General features: G+C 35.0%; 1 protein-coding gene and 1 pseudogene across 1 annotated transcript; both read left to right on the forward strand.

Moving 5' to 3' along the window:
- Positions 259-8400, forward strand: LOC109848601 (annotated as a pseudogene).
- LOC109847699 (protein FAR1-RELATED SEQUENCE 5-like) lies at positions 12736-14903 on the forward strand. Its single transcript, XM_020416930.1, has 3 exons — positions 12736-13769; positions 13851-14833; positions 14881-14903. Exons 1-3 carry the CDS (start codon positions 12736-12738, stop codon positions 14901-14903), a joined length of 2040 nt encoding a protein of 679 aa, XP_020272519.1.

A 22455-nucleotide genomic window follows, 5' to 3' on the forward strand; every position in this document is an offset into this window, starting at 1 on the left:
ATACTAGTTCAGTTATTTTTCATCCCTAATCTCCTGTATCATTGTCGGAGATCTTCAACAACAAATTTTCTAATTGGTCAAGCTCTATGACTGTAGTGAAGACCTGCCACGTGTCCAAGAAGCATGGGACCTTCAAAGCATTACAATAGCCGTGGAACGAGGATACGTTAAAGACCTCCTAGGGATTAGCTTACAAAGGATATCCTCTTATATAAGGCACCCTTCACTTCCCTCCTCATCTCATCTTTATAAGCTACCATCCCCTCTCTCTGCTCGCTCTTTTCCTTCTTCTCTGTCCGCTTAAACTCTTCAATCCTCAACTTATATTCACATATTTTACATGAGCAGCAAAGGCATTTTCTATCCTCCGGCGGGCGTCGAATGCGCTCACCGGGTTCCAGTCCCTCCGGCTCGTCCGTTTCTCGAGACGTTCCGAGCAAACTTGAAGGAGACTTTCTTTCCCGACGACCCATTGAAACAGTTTAAGGGAGAGAGTGGATCTAGGAGGTTTGTACTGTTCCTGCAGTACGTCTTTCCCATCCTCAACTGGGCTCCATCATATACTTTCAACCTGTTCAAGGCAGATCTTATTGCCGGGATCACGATAGCGAGTTTGGCTATCCCGCAGGGCATCAGCTATGCCAAGCTTGCTAACCTCCCTCCTATTCTCGGTCTTTGTGAGTTTTATTTGTTGTCCCGCTTGAGCTCTGATTTTTATAAATGAAAAAATTTCTTAGGAAAATTGGAAAGCACTAGGATAAAAATGGACACTCATAACTGTCATTTATTTAATAGAAAAAAAAATTGATAGAAGCTACACATCATTTCGTTAAATAAGCTATAAAAATTTTGGAACTATTAATCATATCCGAGCGGATGTATCTCATCAACTCTCTAGATAATTATTCATTTTACTAAACAAAATTAATAGTATATATCCGTTATCCCTATTATTAATTATTTAATAATATCAAGTATGTTTTTCTTTAATAATTTCGTACCCTAAAACTTTTAGCAATGATGCAAAGATAACGTTTTAAGTTGTTACCGCTACTCCACTGGCTTTTTATTAAAAAAATTTCTGTGGTTAAGTCCTGGAATTCACATACAAGATCATACAGGTAAATTTTACACAAAATTTTCATAAACATTTTTCTTGGAGAATACAATGCGAATTACTTCTTGACAAAACTTGCATGTATATATGACGGGATTAGGTTGTTTTTCACGTGCTTTGGACATGGAATGTTTTGGTCAATTTTAGCCTTATATATTTACTATATCTTCTATATCACATTCTCTTCTTCCTATGTTTAATTTCGATGATAGTTAATTAAGATTTTTTTTTCCAAGTAGTTAACGTGGTTAGCAGCAGTTAACGTGTCTTTAAACAAATTTGAAAGTCCATGATAATTTTCTCTAGTTAGACATTTTATTCTTGTTTCGTGCGGAAACCCTTAAAAATTCATGGTGATTCTAAGAAATTTACATCAGGAGATGGAAGGTACATATAATGATCATATATATGCAATTAGAAGTTCCTTTGATAAGTTGTACTGCCAGTATAACATAACTATAATCTGTTCTCTGACATGGACGGTGCAGATTCAAGCTTCGTGCCCCCGCTGGTGTACGCTATCATGGGGAGTTCAAAGGATCTGGCTGTGGGCACGGTGGCTGTGCCGTCCCTCTTGCTGGCGTCAATGCTGGGAAAGGAGATTTCAGTTTTGGAGGAGCCACTACTTTACTTACACGTGGCATTTACCGCCACCTTCTTTTCTGGAGTTTTTCACTTTGCTCTGGGTATTCTGAGGTAGTAATTAACTTATGCATTCATATTTACGTGCTTCAGCAAAGTCCTAGCTAGATATAAGACTGGGCTATTATGCATTAATTATTTCAAAAGAAAATATGAGGGGCAATCAAAGTTTCTTAGAATTTGTTTATAAGTACTAATTAGATTCTGTTTTGACAAAGATTTATTAAGGATGGGATATTAAGAAAAGGGTTGATTTCACATAGACCCAGTGTTGTATCACGTTTTATAACTTATTATTCATGTAGTTTGACTTCGGCAAATAAGTCCCAATGGTGATTCTTATTATGTAAAAAAAAACAGTTAAACTACTAAGAGGGCGCTTGGGAGGGCTTATTATTTTGAAACTTGTAAGTTTGGGTGGCTTTTGGCTTTTCTGGTAGAAATACTATGAACATTGTTTGGATAGAATAATAATTCTTTTGGTCAAACCTAGCTTATCCAGGTGAGCTTATAAGTAAATTTTCAAAAGCTAGCAGGGTATACCAGCTTTTTAAAATGGAGCTTATAGGTCAACTTAATTTGGTGTTCTACGAAACAAGTATATATGAAAAAGCTAACTTAAAAACTAGTTTGACTAAAAAATAAAAAAAAGCGTCACTTAAAACCCTTTTCAGCAAAAGCAGAATTGAAATTTTATTTTAAATAAATTAACGTGTTTGTTTAATTTGTAGATACACAAAAGGTTGGATCATTAAATCTCTCATTTTGATATATATATATTAACTCTTTTTAACTTGTCTAGACCGGTTTTTCTAACCCTTTGCTTTTAATAAATTAAGAAGGATGAACTCACTTTATTTCATGTTCATTCTTTGTATTTGGAAAGTTAACCAAGAAAGGTTTAACTTTGTTTAAATATCAAGCACACAATATGTTTCCAAACTACGTACCCCAAGTATCTACCACTATCGATGTAGTTAGTAATATGACATGTTACAGCAAATGAAACATTTTACAAAATTCTATTTGTATATATAGGGAGTGACATGTTTCATCTTTTTCTTAAAATGAAAAACTAAAAAAAAAAGGGAACTAAAGCGGAATTTATGTAATGACATGTTTGTAGTTATTGAAGGCGTTTATGTTAAAAAAATCTCCCTCTCCCTCTCACGTTGAATTCATGAGCCCTCAAACTAGGTAATAGTAGTTGGTGAGATGCTAATTTTGGAAAGGAGTAAAGTAATCTCTAGTTTCTGTTTCCGGTTTGTGAGGGATTTACAGTCAACATGAGTAACGCTCTGTCACCTTTTTCTAACACAATTTCATTTTGCTTAACTTTCGTTTGACAATGTGTTTATTACTTTTTTTAATAGGTAGTTACTTTAGAAAGAAAAGTGTAACAACTTCACTAGCATATAGTCTTTTCTCAAAGAAAGTTAAGTGTCAAAAGTGATTAAAATTTTCAAGGGTTGCAAGACCTAATTTGCTCCTAAGTCCATAAGATGTATATTACAAGTCGTTTTTCTGCAGTTTTTCCTGTAAGCTCTTCAGAGGGTGACATACATTGCTTTGAATTGTGAGGTCATGAGGGTTTTAAGAAAAATAAAATTAGGAAAGATACCAAAGAAAATAGCATGGAATGTCTCTCTTTTGTTTTTTTTTCTATCAAGTGGTAGCGAGCCTTGTTTTCTTGTTTTTGGCTAGCGAGTTAGTTTTGTCAGACGCAAGGGGGGGAAGATGCATGTTGTCTGTGGTTAAATACTAAAAAGTTTTAAGGACCAAGTATAGATACACCCTGGATGTAGTCATTTGTACTGTTACCTAAATCTTTTATCAGTACTTACGTGATCAGTACAAATCTCACACATGATGGTACATTTGCTCCTCAATTAGAGGATAATTATTTAGTCTTTTCGAGGTTAAATTACTGGTAAACATTAATTATCATCGCTTAATTCTAAATGATATCTACACATAAGTTTTTTTTTAAAAAACTATTTTCGAGTTCAGAAGATAGTTTACAAATACCACTCTCATGTTAAATGTATTTGCAATTTGCCAGAAATTTAAAGGTGTTTAAAGTACATTGAAATTTTTAATTTTCCATGTTACCGATTTTAAAAAAAATTTTATTGACAATAATTGAAGGTTGGGTTTCATAGTGGATTTCCTGTCACATGCAACCATAGTGGGGTTCATGGGAGGAGCAGCCACGGTGGTTTGCCTGCAACAGCTCAAGGGAATTCTCGGCCTCCAACACTTCACAACAGCAACTGATCTCGTGGATGTTATGGAGTCTGTCTTTACTCAGACACATCAGGTTCTTCACAACCTATATTTGATGGAATAAATGATAAATAAAGTCCATTACTTTCATTTTATTGAAAAGAACCATTAATTATTTTTATATTAATTTTAAAGAAACTTTTCCCCTTAGAGATCATTTAAATTGAAGATTTTTTTTTTTTTCAGTGGAGATGGGAGAGTGTAGTTCTCGGAGTTGTCTTCCTCTTCTTCCTCCTCAGCACGCGCTATTTTGTAAGTAAATTGTCCTTATAATTGATAGTAATTGCGTTAATGTTAAAATAACAGCAATAGTCTTATCCTAGATTTTGGGGTCAACTATTAATTAGATGAATCATATTCTTGCTAATATCTAATTGTGTTAAGAATTCTCTAGCTCCTTTGTTAGGTTAGTTATATCATGTTCTTTTCTTGGATAGAAAATATATCATACTCTTTTTAATTGCTTCACCTATATTTTTCTGAAATATATGTCTAATCTCATATTTGCTCCATTGATTGTTAATGTTGTTGAGTTGAAGTAGTCACTTTCAAATTATTGCAACCTTTAGAATTCTGCAGCTCATACAAATATTCCCCTAAAAGCTAATGATCCCCACAACTTTAGAATATTTATGTCTTGTACCTAGAGATACCAATTTTGATAAACTATTATTGTTCCATTCGGGTTTATGACTCCAAAAAAGATACTAATTATTGAGTGAGGCAAAATCTCGTGACGACACCATTTACCCATTCTTGGCTAATGTTTTAAACTAAATAAAGTTGTAGCATGTCATGTGAACGTCATTCCCTTTAGCACCAAATGTGAAATAATTGAAGACAGGCTCGCCTTGAATTAATACCACCATATACAAGGGTTGTCTATACTTTTGTCGCATCCTTCTAGTTGATATGTACAATATATAATATGTTTCCTATGAGTTACAAATTCTTGTAATTTTGATTTCTACTTCATAAAGTATAAAATCCATATATTTAAAAAAAAACAAAAGATGAAATTTATATGCGTTCTCGCTTCATCTCTTAAATGTTTCCACATGTAACTAATATAAATTATATCAGAACCCTCGTACGCACAAAATTAGAATTTTTTAATACCTATATTTTCTATGAGCTATGTTAATGATCAACAAGGACTATGTTTGATTTCTCTCTCCCTCCCTCTACATTTGTTACACGTGACAACTTGTGGCGTGTCTCTTTCTAGCGTTAATTATTGCATCGCATGTTTGCATGTCTTCACATAGAGCATAGCTGTATGCATGTATCTTGGACAAAATCTGCGAGCTTGCCAAAGCACATGTCAGGTTGGGCGTGCACTTCAGGCTCATTTTAGCTAGTTTCTACTTGGCTCACCGTGTCCACAGCCAGAAAATTTGTTGGACCAGTTTCAATTTGGTTCTATTGTAAAACTGGACTTGGATTAAATCAAAGAAGACTGCTCCAACAAAGAGCTGTTTTTAAAGGCACTTTTTCCGTCTAGAAACAACTGGACCAATATTGAACCAAAATTTCTCTACACAAAATTTCTGAATTTTTAGGGGTCGACCGCCAACCGTAGCCTCTCTTTGAGTCTATACGCTCGGGGCCATAAGCACATAATAATCCTTTGAAGATTTATAACAATCTCATTTTCTATTCAAATTTATGATAGTGGGGCCACCCAGTACACTATCTGGGCTTGGTCTGGAAAGCTTAGCTTTTCAAGAAAACCCTGTGGATCAGTTTAATGGGCCGTACTTTAATGAATAAGGGTGTATTTATATATAGAATGTCGATAATAATTACATTTATCTATACTTAATTTTGTTTGATTTAACAGAGCAAGAGTAGGCCCAAGTTCTTCTGGGTTTCTGCAGCGGCCCCGTTGACCTCCGTCATCCTCGGCAGTATTCTAGTGTATCTCACTCATGCAGAAACCCACGGTGTCCAAGTGGTTAGTTCTTCCCCTTATTCTTTCACAAGCTTTCAAATGATGGTTTTTATAGTCAAATCACGGCCATTCTTTTCACAAGCTTTGAGTGCGTTGTCTATTAATTTTTTTTCAAAATATTTCAAAATTGGTCAGGCCCATTAACCATATTGCTCGCATCTACAGAAGGAAGGAGAAATAAAGAAAAAAGAAAAAAAAAAGAAAAACCATATAACCTACTTATTAGTCTAATTATGTTCTCCTTTTGTAATTTGTTTCTCTCTTTTGCAGATAGGGTACCTAAAAAAGGGGCTGAATCCACCTTCTTTGACAAGCTTTACCTTGTCTCCTCCATACATGATGATAGCTCTCAAGACTGGTATAGTTACCGGCATAATTGCTCTAGCCGTAAGTACCATTTCTTTCTTTTCTTTTTTTTTTCTTTTTTTTTTTTTTGTTAGTTGGTCTAAACAATTTGTCAGAGCTGGTACTCTAAATTTAATTCACAGAGGTGTGTTTGGATGAAACTGGGCCGGCATCTATAAAGGCCCAGTTTTAAAACTTGAACATATTACGTGGATATATAGTCAATCTGATCGAAAAATTATCCAATTTGAACTGATTGGTTACTTGCTTTCGAGCATTAAATTGGTATTTCGTGAAGTTCATATATTTGGACTACTTACGTTCTCTTAAAACTGCAGGAAGGAATTGCTGTAGGAAGAAGCTTTGCCATGTTCAAGAACTACCACATCGACGGCAACAAAGAGATGATTGCGTTCGGTATGATGAACATGGCTGGATCAATAACATCATGCTACTTGACTACCGGTACGCCGCTGCTCCACTTCTAGTTTCGTAAAAACTAAAAGGAAAAAAAAAAAAGATGGTTACTCCCAAATCTAGATTCTTGATATGATTAATATACACGTACCATCACATTCATGCTTAGATTTTGGTATTGATCAGGCCCGTTCTCAAGAACGGCGGTGAACTACAACGCTGGGTGCAAGACTGCCATGTCGAATGTTGTGATGTCGACCGCGGTGATGATAACATTACTTTTCTTGACGCCACTATTTCACTATACTCCTCTAGTCGTTCTTGCTTCCATTATTATCTCCGCGATGGTCAGTCTGATTGATTATAAAGCCGCGATTCACCTTTGGCATGTCGACAAGATCGACTTCTGCGTTTGTATTGGAGCGTACTTCGGTGTTGTATTTGGCAGTGTCGAAATCGGGCTTGTTCTTGCGGTATGTAAATTCGAAAGTTACTTCCACATAGACCTCTTGTAGTGTTGTTGTTTTAAAATAACTTCCCTTGATAAATTGTTCCAATCTTTTATCCTCAGATAGACTCACTAATTCCACCCATGATCATTATCTTCTCTAACACTTAACCAAGGTTAAAAGAGTTTAAAAAAATTGACCAAGAGGGTCTATCTGCAGCAATGAAACTCTTAAGGATAGTAAGTTCAAAGCAGCAGTACTGTATGCGGTCTACGTTGCAGTTTATCCGAAATTCAAAATAGTCAAGTAATGGTCTAATTTCTGTTCCCATACTGTACTTTTTACTAATCAAATTTGCGTCCATATGCAGGTTGTGATCTCAATACTAAGGGTATTATTATTCATTGCGAGGCCTCGAACCTCTGTTCTAGGGAACATTCCAAACTCTGCAATCTACAGAAGGATGGATCAGTATCCGATAGCCCAGAGCATGCCCGGGGTGTTCATACTCCAAATTGATGCGCCCATCTATTTTGCCAATGCCAGCTACTTACGAGAGAGGTGAACTTAACAATTGTGCATTCCTAGAATATACATACATATGCACATTTGAACAAATGCTAATGTTTAGCCTTATTTAGGATATCGAGGTGGATCGATGACGAGGAAGATAGATTGAGAGTGAAAGGGGAAAGTAGCAGCTTGCAATATGTGATTCTTGATATGGGTGGTAAGTGACAATTCCACACGTGTATTGATCCATCGCATTATGTTGAATGTATGGTCACAAGTGCTGGTGTTCAGAGTCTACAAGTACAATACTTAACAGAGTTTTGATGTAGTGGTAAGTGCTGAGACATTGAGTTAACTTAACCATTTGTTTTCTTAAAGCTGTGGCAAGCATTGACACAAGTGGAATCAGCATGCAACCCTGGAAGCGAAGTGGTGAAGAAGCTCGATAAATCAAAGATCCTTGAGAAGATAGGGCAAGAATGGATGTTTCTCACCGTCGCAGAGGCCGTTGGCGCGTGCAGCTTCTTGCTTCACACGTGCAAGCCTGGAGTTGTTGTTGACAATGCCAACGAGGACAATGTCTGAGATTTACTGTAAATCGTTTGAACGAGTTTGTACTAGCCAAATTAAGTTTGGTGTAGCCTCCTGTTTTAGATAATGGAGGATTTCTTCTAACACCTTTGCATCCAATCCCGCATAAATGCATTCGGGAAAATGTAGTAGAATTAAAGGTCCTATGGATTTGGTTTTTCAAAGGAAGAATAGGGGTGGGCAAAAACCGAAAAAAACCGGTTCAACCGAAAAAAACGCCCAAAAAAACGGGTCGGTTATCCAAACCGGATTAAACGGATGAGAAGAAGACTCTAAACCGTCCGAACCGAATTAAACCGGTTTGGATCTGGTTTGAATCCCTGAACCGCCCAAAAAAAACCGAACCGAATTTTCTAATATAAATACTGAAAAATCCCTAACCCTAACTCCATTTCTCCCAGTAAGTGAACTATACCAGAGCTTATTACTTTCGCCCTAGGCTCAAAATCCTCAACGGTTGAGCATTTGTTCCAAAAAATAACTCAAAGTCCTTCATCAGCAACCTATCCCTTCAAGTCTTCAACTCACTGAGCACAACCCAGACTTCTCGGGACACAACCAATATCACATCGATTCGGATAAAAGAAAACAACTTAAAAACAGAAATCTCAGAAAACAATGTAATCCACATAAAACAGATATTAGGCTATGGCACAACACAAAGGAAGACTTTTTTAAGTAAAAAACAAGAGAAAGCGCTCTCCAAATGCTCTTCATTGCATCCAGAGACTGTCAAAAGACATAGCAACATGTCAAAACTCATACTAATTCAACCAGCTGTATTCCTTTTGGAAAATCTTGAAATTGCCCCCAACCTAATGTACTAAAAAACAAAACACTAGCCAAAATTATATGTTGATAATCTTGAAAATCTCTAACTTAAGTAGGTGTTCCTTTAATTATTTCTAGACTATTTGTATGGTTTGTAACTAAATAACTCTTTAATGAGTTTATTATTGTGGTATGGTATGTACTTGTTGATATGGTTTGCACTTATTTCACTGATTTTAGTTTTTTTTGTTAGTTGTGGCAATGGTGTTACTTCAAACAAGCTTCACATTTCATTGTTTGGGGAAAAAATTAAGTAGACAAAATGGACAAATAATGATACTTCATTAGAAATTAATAGGCAATGATCTCAGGTATGGACAAATTTTTGTGAAATGGAATTAATTCGGCCCGAAACCGAAACCGATCCGAATTTCGGTTGGGCCGAATATTCGGATGAAGGGAAAAAAATCTGGTTCTGAATGAGAGTTTTGAGAATTTAAAAAATTCGGATTAGATGCGGATTGGGCTTAAAACCGACCCGAACCGAATATGCCCAGCCCTAAGGAAGAATGTGGAGGACTTGTTTGACCTTCTCTGAAGGATAATGGTGAAAGATTATTTTGATTAGTGATTAGCAAAATCTGTATGATAGGAACTCTTAAATAATCTAAAAAATAGAATAATATTTTTATCGGAAAAAAAAAAGAAAAATAGGATAATCTGTTTGGTGCATTGTTGCAAAACCAAGACCTAAATATATAGCTGAAAACCCTGTAATACGTGAGGACGCATCCTATCAGAATGCTCAGTGCTATGTGGGGGTGTTCTTAATCCTAAAATGTGGGGTAGTGGGGGGCATGATGGTAATTTTCATGGCCCCTTTACGGTTCAAATTGCGTGGCACTATGCAGAGTTCTGATAGGACATGTACTTAGAACGCGTAACTACGTAGCTCGGACCAAACAACAGGTCTCAAAATAAAATAAAAAAACACAAAATTGTTAAGGTACGAACACAAAGATGGCCTAATAACAAAAACAACCTCGAACTAGCCCGAATCGAAGTACTTTGCGCCTAAAAACGACCTCAAATGGCGCTCCATGATCCCTACCGTAGAGCTCGTTAGCCGCTTTACGTGGACCCCTGGCTCACCTCAATCAGATACCCGGACCAAATGCCACATAGTTGTTTGAAGATTAGGCGCACAAAGGGGCCGCCCGTCTAGATGCGCGTCAATAAGCCCAAAGCCAAGCCCGGTAGGCTTTTGTTCTATGTCGAACTATGCCGTTGGTGCTATAGTCTGCAAATCTGAGGCCACACGTTCGTTGTTTCTTATCATCTGTTTTTGTTTTCTTGGGTAAGTTGTGCACATGCCGTAGCTTTTGATGCTATCTTGAGCTTTGAAGAAAGCTCAACGGAATAATCATTAGGACTTTTGAAGCGCTTCCTGCCCCCCAATCCTGAAAAGAGATCTTGTTTTGGATTATGTTTGCGTTTGCTCATGAGAGGGGGTTGCTTTTTCTGTCCCCTTTGCGTCTTTTGCTGTGCTCAAGACAAAGCGGCAGTGAAGCGTACACGCAAGCGGGTCAGGTGCATAATTACACCCCAAGAACGAGATAACATGAAATTATTCTTCTTTAATATTTGAAAATTAAAAGAAATACATTAAAGTTCTGAATACCTATTTACATGTGGTTAAATTCTATCGAATACCGCCAAAAATCTCTTTAGGGGCTGTTTGGTTCCCTGTTTTTGAGGGAAAGTCACTATTGAAAGCCTGCCAAAAATGTCACTTTTTGACAGACTTTCAAACAAAATCCTCTTTTTTAGAGGCGTTTTTGCTTAAAACCTACCAAAGAAGTGACACTTTGGCAGGCTTTTAAGGGAAATTTTTTTTAACCAAACAGCCCCTTAGTTGACTATTTACATCAAAGTCTGCGGGAAGAACATGGCCAAATTAAATGGCACTTAAATACCATATTGCTTCACCACTTTCACACTTAACTATCATAAGTTACAAAAACAGTACTTTAATACCCTAAGTAATAAAAAATAGTAATTTAATATCCTAAATTATAAAAAAACTGACATATTAGTACCTTCCGTAATTAGTTGCATGTCGGAATGTTTCTGTTAATATTTTCATATAATTAGCATATGATATTTTTATAATTATATTGATCTTATTTATTGATATATTTATAACTATACATATCATCTATGTTTTTATTAAATTTTACATTCATTTCTATGAAGGGATATTTTTGGTATAACAAATTCTTTTAAAAATGTTTACAATTTACTAACACTGGACAACTTAAAATATTTATATGTAATATTTTACAACTTAAGATACTAAGTGTAAAAGGGATTACACAGATCCGACAATTGATCCAGCTCACACTCGAACTATTGAATGTGTTCGGATCTAGATCCAGATACCCCCAACGCCTTAGTCAACAGGAGAACATATGAACGCTATAAATTAACTCAATTTGAGAAATGGAATCCCATGTCACTGTGTGTTGGTGTGTGTGTATATATATATATATATATATATATCACGTTTCCTATACGGATAATGCGTACGCATTTTCCGACCTGGGGGGCTTTTTTGCAAAAATCGCACGAGAGAAAGCTTTCTCGTGATCAAAGTTGGTTTTCAAAGTTTCCCATTTTTCGAGGCCCACTCCTGATATTTCTCCCCCAAACCTTTGCTTCCCTAAAACAAAAATCCCCAAATCCCTCAAATCGTTCCCAAAAAAATCCGACCTGGTCAGCTCCGTCGAAGCAAGCTTTCTCGGCCTCGTCAGCTCCGTCGAAGCAAGATTTCTCTGGTCGGAAAACCCCTCCTCCTTCCGACGTCGAACCTTCAGCTCCACCGCGATCTCGGCCTTGTCAGCTCCGTCGAAGCAAGCTGCGGTTGGAAAACGTCCTGGTCCGCCGCTCCTTCCCAATTCGTCCGACGTCGAAAGCTCCGTCTTCTTCAAGCAGGCCCAGGTCGGCTTTCCTATTTTTATTCCTCTTTTTTTTTCATTTCTGGGGATTTTATCTGATGCTTATTGATAAATATCGCATCTTTTTTTTGTTTTTTTTGTTTTTTGTCTTTGTTTTTGAATTGATGCGTGCACAACATCCAGCGATTTATTTGATAATTTGGGAGGTTATTAATCGGGGAAGAAAAAATCAGATTGAAGGTGTTTGTAATAGCCCCTTTTTTTAATCCATTGTTCGACTAAATGAACTCTATTGGTGAATAAACTAACTTAGGTTTTACTGTCAGTTGAGCAATAGATCTCAAAATAGTACTTGTGCCACGCTTGAACAAGGCGAATATGTAAATATTCCTATGACCTGGTTCAAATGGGTGTTGTTGTACTGGCTGGTGTCTGTGAACTTGTATGCAACTCTGCTATTTTGAATCTTGGTTGGTTTAATTCTCGTCCCTGAATTTGTATGCTTCATTGAGTCTGTTATTTAGTACTCCACAGAAACAATCAGTTAACATTTATTAAAATTGTTAATCATAATTAAGTAGACATCAACCTTCATTAATAGTTATGTATTGAAGTAGGGGCTTTTGTAAAGTTTTGTTAACTTAAAACAGTTGCCATATATGTTGGTCGCAGGTATCGAATCTGTTGTGAGACATGGAAAACTTGGACATTGGAGTAGGGTCTAGCTGTCAAAATGTAGCTAATGAATTAAACTTGGACGACGATGATTTGATATATACTCCTCAAGTATCAGATGAGTTGAGGCCAAAAAAGGGGCAAGAATTTGACACAATAGATGATGTTTTGACATTCTACAATGCTTATGCTAAAGCAGCTGGGTTTAGTGTAAGGTCTTGGACTACTCAGAAAGAGGCGGGAAGTTGTGAAATAAGAAGGAAGGAGTATGTTTGTTTTAAACAAGGAAACTCTCTAAAAATCGCGGATGTTGGAAAGAAAAGACGTCGAGGAAGCTTAGCAGAGGATTGTACTGCCAAAATTGCAGTTTTAAAATCAAACTCTGGAAAATACATTGTTACTGTTTTTAATGAGGAGCACAGTCACCCGCTATCAACACCATCAAAGGTTCATCTTTTGAGGTCTCATCGTAACGTTTCAGCTGCAACAAAGTCTTTAACTAAACAGCTCTCCATGGTGAATATACCTCAGCATCAACAATTTAGTTTTCTTGGAGTACAATCTGGAGGTATAGAAAATATTGGGTGCACTCAAAGAGATTTATATAATCATGAGAGGGATATACGTGCTGATATGAAGGGGCACGATGGGGAAATGTTTTATGAGTATTTAAAATTGGAACAAGGAAAGAATCCCTCATTTACTTTTCAAATTGAGGCCGATGAGGAACAAAAGATTACTCGTTGTTTTTGGTCCGATGCAAGATCAAGGCGGGCTTACAATTATTTTGGTGATGTTGTAATCTTTGATACTACTTATAGCACTAATCGCTATGGCCTTATATTTGCACCAATAATGGGGGTTAACAATCATGGTCAAACAATTATTTTTGCTTGTGGATTTTTGAATCATGAGAGCGTTGATGATTTTGTATGGTTATTTACTCAATTTTTGGAAAGTATGCCTGGTGGTGCCCCGAAGATGATTATTACTGATCAAGACCCAGCTATGACTAAGGCATTCCCTCTTGTTCTTCCAAATACTTTTCACAGGTATTATAGTTTTTATATATTATTGAAAATGTTTATATGCATAGCCTTTCTTTTTAACACTTTATTTAATTCTTTTGATAGGTATTGTAGTTGGCATATATTAATGAAGTTTTCTGAGAAAATTGATGCAGTGAAGTATAGTATTTATAAAAGTGAGTTCTCGGCTTGCATTTGGAAATCAGAGACTCCTGAAGAGTTTGATTTACAATGGGAAAGTTTGATTAAGAAAAGTGGGTTAGAAGGAAACAAGTGGTTGCAAGACCAATATGAACTTCGGTCAAGATGGATTCCTGCATATGTTAATCATATTTTCTCAGCAGACATGTCAAGTAGTCAACGAGCAGAAAGTGGACATGCATTCTTCAAGAAATTTGTCTCGAAGAATAATTCATTGGTGGATTTTATGATACAGTTTGGCAGGGGATTAGTGCGCCAACGACATGAGGAGTTGATGGCCGATCACAAAGACTTGATTGAGAAACCTAAACTTAGAATAAATCATGACTTTTTGGAGCAAATGGTTGATATTTACACGAACGAGATCTATTTCAAGTTTGAGGCTGAAGTGTGTGACAACTTTAACTATAAGTTGCAGTTTGTTAGGGAAACCGACAATCACCGTGTGTATCAAATTCAAAGAAAGAAGCTCGCAACAAGCAAAGTCCGCGAAATCGTTTATGACAAGGACTTGGATTTGGTTTCTTGTAGTTGTAAAAAGTTTGAAAGTGCCGGAATCGTATGTACTCACATTATCTCCTACTTGATGAAATTTGATGCTGAAATATTGCCCGATAAATACATCTTAAAGAGGTGGACTAAGTCTGCAAAATCGGGGACAGTGTATGATGATAAAGGCATGCAGATAAGCCCTGACAATTCTTATCTTTTAACGCGGAGTCAATTTATCCAATCATCTTTGGAACTAGTTGACAAGTCCCTTGTATGTGAAGAAACGAGGAAGATGTTTACCGATGGAGTGCGTATCATTAATGAGCAAATCGACCAATTTCTTAGTAGCCACATGGTTAGTGGCCGCACGGTTGCAAAGAGCTTCACCGAGAAAAGTAATCAGATGAGTTGTAATTTAATGGATGATGGTACTAGTGTGCAGGATTCTTGTACTCTTCAAAATAGTTTCAATGAACCCGATCAAGTGCGAGCAAAAGGATGCGGCAAAAGGTTGAAGGGAGGAAAAGAGAAAGCAATGGCTAGAGCAAAAAATAAAAAAGATAGACGTTGCCACGGATGTGGTAAAGTAGGCCAATCACATGATAAGCGAAATTGTCCGGCACTCACAAATCCGTAAGTAGTAGTTCTTTTACCTTCTTTAATCCTTTCTTATTCTTCACATTCTATTATCCCCTTGATGTATATATATATTTTTTCTTTATAATGTAGGTCTTCTACATGCGGTGATACAAATTGGCAAGAGGGTAATGGGTCATCAAGTGAAGATGGGGATGATGTGCTCATATGAAGACGGTCTTCATCTGAATCTCGTTTTAATGTATGTTATCTTTAAGAGGGTAATGGTTCTGTCTTATTTCTGGTAGTGGATAACTTATGACTAGTGGCTCTGGTCTTGGCGTGATATTTAACTAGTGGCTTTGGTCCATTGCATGGATGGTGATACAATAGGAACAGATAAAATCCCTAGAAACGAAAAAAAAAGAATTGGGAAGTTATGATTATCCAGAAATGGTTCTACTGTTAATATTTGACACCTGAAATTCTCTTATCCAGAAATCAACATGTGAAAACTTCCATGTGTTCTCTGCTATTTATTTTCTTCATATGTAATGTAGCTGAAGGTCATACTTGTTTCATTCCAACAATGAAACAAGTAGTAATTATATGTACAGTGAATTGCATCTTTGAAAATCTGTATGCTACTTAAATTTTGTCATAGTCTCTTGTTTTTATGTACAGGAATCGTGTCCCATTCGGATGGTGAGTCCCAAAACATAGTAGTAATTAGATCCAAGTATATGCTTTTGATTTGTGATGTACAAAGGCTTTTACCCCTTTTTTCCCTCGCTTGATTTCAATAACAGATTTGCTATCTTACTTCAATAATACTAATTTTTTAAATAATTACCTAACTTACTTCAAAAGCTTATATGTTTCTCAAACTGATTTCTGTTGTTTGAATCAGGAGCTTGAATCAGGAGCTTGAATCAGGAGCTTATGAATCAGGAGCTTGAATGAGGAGTGTGTTAACTAGGAGCTTGAATCAGGAGTGGTCTGATTATTGTCAACATTTAACTACCTAGTTGTTTATGTTTGATTGCAATGTATTGTAATGTGTACTGATTTTTCTGCTGGGACTTGAGTTGTAAACATGCAAGTTTATGGTGTTGCTGTATTTTCTGCTGGGACTTGAGTTGTAAACATGCAAGTTTATGGTGTTGCTGGTTTTGTTAACTGATATGAATTTCCATTTAGAAGGGAAAAGGCAACTTCAAGAGCTTCTCCATAATTCCATGGAATCCTACAGCAAAACGTATGCTTTTAACAACTGCACAAAAATATGACACCAATATAATTTGCTCTACATTGTGTATGTAAACATCAAGAATAGAGAAGCCATAAATCATTTACATAAACCACCCCTTTGAGAGAACTATTTTCCAAATTGTGTACTTGATTCGAACATTGACCCAGAACTTGCTACCCTTTGAAACTTCCAGCTAACGTCAAAGATATGCAGAAATATGTGAATGGAGCTTGTAAATGGTGATTGTATGGATGCCAGAATAAGAGCTAACAATATTCGTCCAAGTACAACACAATTCCAATCCCATACGAGTAATATGAGAATTATGTGGAGCCACTTAAAGCTCATACAAAACTATACACTAATCATACACCAATAAAAATTTATTACCATTGCTAAGATCCCACAACAGGCTGAGCAACTCCCTTGGCTTTCACTGCAGCAGCAGCCACAAATCTCTGTGCACTACTCTCTGAAACTTCTACGAGTACCTGCTCCTCTTGTGTACTCAATTTAGCCAGCAACTCATTGATCTGAGTCCCTGACAGAGTTTCATGCTCCAAAAGAGCAGCAGCTAGTGCTACTACTCATACTCTTTCCATCATCCTCAATATATATATATATATATATATATATATATATATATATATATATATATATATATATATATATATATATATATATATATATATATATATATATATATATATATATATATATATATATATATATATATATATATATATATATATATTAAAATTTCTAATTTAGGGATTTACTATCCATTTTCAGCATCTAAGAATAGTCTAAGTTGATACTGGTAAACAAAAACAATAAGAATTGATTAAAAACATCCGGTTAATGGATAAAATTTTTAAAAATATTATAGATTAAAAATTATCGGCACTATATAAATTAAAGTAATTTCATATAATTTTAGTAATAAGTTGGGGTAGCCAAAATACATTCGTAACATTAATTGATAGATGTTTAAATCCATAGAAATGATAAAACACTATAATATTATACCTTAGCATTAATTGATTTTAATTTAGAAACTTTAATCTTTGACGTTAATAATATTTATAGGGTAAAAGAATACAAGGAATTACATATGGAGAAACTATTAGAATATTTAGAGATAACTTTAAAAGAATTGAGTTATTTCCATTGCAAATGGGAAAGTGATGGAAATAAATCTAAAATTCAGAAAACGTCAATGAATCACTTGAATTGGCATTAACATAAGACATATCTATTAATGAAGCACTGAATGAGTTACATTAAAAAATAATTTAATAACTTTATCCTAATCAAAGAAAAAATCTCCATGGAAGACATAAGAAAAATTAGTAAGTATTCATAAATTCCATACTGTGTTCTTCAAATTAAATATTAATATTATAATCTAAGAGAAATTGGTAATGAATAATGCAGGTATTTAGTTTAGATCTTTATGGAAAATGACAGGGATAGAGCAAAGGTAATATTATTGAAATAACAGAAATTCTTATTGGATGCACATCAGAAGAATTCATTTTAGAGGAAAATAAAGAGATAGCTTCTAATTTATTTAAGTAATAAATTAGGAACACAAAGAATTTTATATATATGAAATTAATATTTATTCTCATTGAAATAGAAAAAAATCAAAGTCTATATTTTGAGCAGTTTGTGTTGAACATCATAAGTACATTTGACTTCTTTGTAAAGTTAAATGAGATGATAAAAAATTAACGAGCCTAGGAAAGATAATAGCATAAAAAATACAAAATTAGCCTGATGTCACAATTGATGTAGATGATGAAGACAATACTCTAGAATTGTCCGAGAAATGATAAATGATAAACCTGAAGAAGGATTGATCTTAACTCAATAAAAAATAAAATAGAAGAAATAAAAACAATATTTTATGAATATTTTATAGAATAGTTTAATTATTTTGAGTGAAATTAGGAATCTTTAGAAGGGAGTTTCATGAATTTTTTTCAGTACTTTTATATTCTTATGTGGATGTTTTTATCATATAAAAGTATACTAGAGTTAGCATTAATCTTTAATTTATATTTTTTTATGAAGTCTATCAATGATTAGGAATAAACTTCATATTCTCTTTTGCATCGTTTTAACATACTTTAAATCAATCATTTTGCCATATTGGTTTTAAATATTCACCTTCCTTGTATAACACTATTTTAATATTTTTCACTTTGCAATGCTATACTTTCTCAAATAAAGCTTAGTTTCATATCGGTCAAAAATAATATAAAAATTCAAATTATTTTTAAATTATATTTGTTTTTTGTCAATTCAAATATCAACATGAAAATTTAAATTGGGTGTATCCCATTTAAACAAACATAAAAAATAATTGGGATGTAAGAGTTTAAAGAAAAAAATGAGCACAAACTGCCAAAAATACTTAATCATGGTATTAAATCACGTGTGTTGCACGTGTGTAAAAACTAGTATATATATATATATGAGATTAATGAGTATCCTTGTCATAGAAGGAGATTTCCCTCATTGTCACCTATGTAGCACAATCCTCATAAAGTAGGCACAAATCTCCACCAACTCACACACTCTCTCTCCTACTTTATGAGGATGTAAAGTTGATGATGACATTGATATAATATGATGACTGCAATAATACCATCAGAATATTTTGGGAACTATGGATTATAAATAAATTGTAAGCTAAGTATTTGGTAAACTTAGTGCATTATATTCTATTTTTAAACATTACTTGTTTGATAAATGAGTGGATTATTATCTCTCCCATTAATTGTGAAGTTGATGATGACATTGATATAATATGATGACTGCAATAATACCATCAGAATATTTTGGGAACTATGGATTATAAATAAATTGTAAGCTAAGTATTTGGTAAACTTAGTGCATTATATTCTATTTTTAAACATTACTTGTTTGATAAATGAGTGGATTATTATCTCTCCCATTATGGTCAAATGACCAAAAAGGTAATGGGTGAGTTAAAAAATAGGCCGCATTATTCATGTAATCATAAGCAGTAAAAAGTGGTCTTTTATTTTTTGTCAAACTTTTTGAACAAAAAATAAGCTAGTTCATTGTTTGGTAAACTATAATCTAAAGTAATCCACTTGCCACTGTTAGAATATAAAGTTGTAACTCTCACCATAATTTTAGAGCGTTTGTGTAATGGTTGGGGGCTTTAATATGATATCGGAGCATCCATGTTCAAATCTTGTTGGCTATGAATTTCTAGCGGATTTCTACACCACTTCATGATCTCAACTTTCTAGCATGTTAGAATATGAAACTATAATTTTCAATTCTCGCTATAATTTCGGAGTTTTGGTGTAAGACAAGTCCTGATGTAGTGACAGATAAAGTTTTCCAATTTCGTGATATTGATGTTAGCCTTTTTGTTTTGATGATGATTTACAAACATCATTGTTGGTGCTAATTGTTTATTGAGCTATATTATAGATTACAATTCATTAGCATCATTGATGGAAGAGTAGATGGAATATGGGCTAGAATGACGATATCTAAGGAGGTGGAGGCAAAGTGATGAAGTAAAGTTTTCAAAGAGCACTACATACATGAGAAGCTTCATCAACGTAGAAGCAAATATCAAGACTCAAGCCATGTACTTATATGTGAGGGATATTTGCTATTTTATTTTCTCTCTAGTACTTAATATAAGCAAGTAGTTTGTTGATTACATTTGAAGCTCTTGGGATAACACACTTACACATTTTCAATACTCGTATTTTGATATTTTTGCTAAAACAATGATTTCACAAATACGATGACCTTTTTGCAAAATTCCTTTTCATACAAGTTTGTTATTATGTCTATAAACTATTTCCAAAGTTTTACATTTTTTGAAATTTATTTACTATCTTTAAACTCATTTTCAAAAACCGATACTGGCTGAAAAGTCGTTATCAGTCAACAGATGCTTGAGATCAGTCGACTGATGAAACCCGCCAGAATCTTAAAAAGTTTACGTTTCTTATTTGGTCGACTGACCAGTTGATTGATGACCTCATCAGTCGGCTGATTATCTAGTCAGTCGACTGATGAGCTAAAAATTACCTAAAACGGTCAGCTCATCAGTCGACTGATGAAACTCGTCAGTCGACTAATAAGCCTTCCAACGGCTAGTTTTGTACAGTTTTAGAAATCTCAATTTTTGAGGGATTTTGTCTGTTTCTTTGGATCTTGGCTGTCATCTTCACTTCTTATAAATACCCACCAACCTTATTAATTTCAGTAACCAAGCAAGCATTGAAAAATCTCTTGAGTTTGTGTTTATTGTTCAAAAGAACTTCAACTTTCACTTGTTTTCACACTTTCAAATCTCACATCCCGAGCTTCACTTGTAATCTCTTCCTCTTGTCATAGGGCTACTGTAAGAGAGAGCTTTTCTTTTATTTGTAACTATTGCGAGCTTGATCTCGTAGAGATCTACTATGTGGTTGTGAGATCTTAGTGGAGATCGTTGTGTAGAAAAGTTTTGACTTCCAAACTGGGTGTGTTAGTGGATTTTTCCTCGAGAGTGGGGAGCGGGGACATAGGTCAGAGGACCGAACCTCGTGAACATACTGTGTGTCATCAATTGACTAACTATTTCTAATTCCTACTCCTTTTTATTGTTATTGCACTTTATATTTGTTTATGGTTTGTTGAAAAATCTTTTAATTGCATATTCATTATCCATAAACCCTATTCACCCCCCTCTAGGGCCTTTTAATTTGTATCATAGTAAGGTCTCTACTGTTTATTAGGATTAAACCCCTTAGAGAAAAGATCTAAATGGAGGCTTCAATGAATATGCATATGTTAGAAGGACAATCCACCACCAGACCACCACTTTTCACCGATAGCAACTTTGCCTATTGGAAAACTAGGATAAGGATTTATTTACAATGCATTGACCTTGATATCCTAGACATTATGGAGAAAAAATATGTCAAGAAGCCTAGTAGTGAAATGACCGAGGGTGAGAAGAACTTAGCTAACCTTAATATTAAGGCCATGAATGCACTAATTTGTGGTCCTACCCCCAATGAATATAAGAGAGTTTTTACGTGTGCAACCGCACACGAAATTTGGGAGAAGTTATGCATCACTCATAAAGGAACCCCCAAGTAAAAGAGTCCAAGATTAGTGGACTCATGCATGATTATGAACTTTTTAGAATGCTTCCAAATGAATCTATTGATTCTATATTTTCTCGGTTCACTAACATCATAAATGAATTACATGGTCTTCACAAGGTTTTGGAGAATCAAGAGATGAATTACAAGATTCTTCGCTCTTTGACACCGGCTTGAGAACCTAAAGCCACAGCCATCAAAGAAGCTCATAACCTTTCAACTCTCACTCTTGATGGACTTATTGGCAAGCTCAAGGTCCATGAAAAGAAGATCAAGGAGAAGGAAGAAGCAACCCCAAAAGCAACCGAGGAGCCACCCTAAAAATCAAAGTCTATTGCACTCAAGGGAGCAATTGATGATTCATCCTCCTCGAATAGTGAAGTTGATGTTTCTAGAGAAGTGGCGTATCTCTCTAGGAGAATATCAAGACTAATCAAAATGAATAAAAATTTTAAAAATTAATCTAACAACAAATTTCCTTCTCGTATAGGAAAATGCTTCGAATGCAACGAACCGGGACACTTAGCCAAGGATTATCCAAAGCTTAAGGAGAAGTATTTGAAGTACAAGAAGAAGAAAGCTATGTATGCCGATTGGAATGGATCCGAACCAAGCAATTCGGATAGCGATGATGAGGGCGTCAAGATTTCTCTTCATGACCTAAACATTGCTTCATGGCTCATGAAGATGAGGTACAATCCGAAGCCGAAATTGAATCTCTTTATATACAATGTTAACTAGAAGCGGCATTAGAGGAATTAAATTTTGAATTTAAAAGATTAGAAAAAGAATATTTTCATTCAAAAAATTACATGTTTCTTGTGACTCTAAGTTTGAGCAACTACAATCCTCTCTTGCTCTAAAATATGAAATGATAGGAGATCTAGACTTTGAAAACAAACAACTAAGGTCTAAAATTGAGAGATTAGAAATTAATGATAGGAGATCTAGACTTTGAAAACAAACAACTAAGGTCTAAAATTGAGAGATTAGAAATTAAAAATAATAGAATTAAATCTAATCATGCTTACAC

Source organism: Asparagus officinalis, chromosome 7 (genome assembly GCF_001876935.1).
Source record: "Asparagus officinalis chromosome 7, Aspof.V1, whole genome shotgun sequence".
Lineage (NCBI taxonomy): Eukaryota > Viridiplantae > Streptophyta > Magnoliopsida > Asparagales > Asparagaceae > Asparagus > Asparagus officinalis.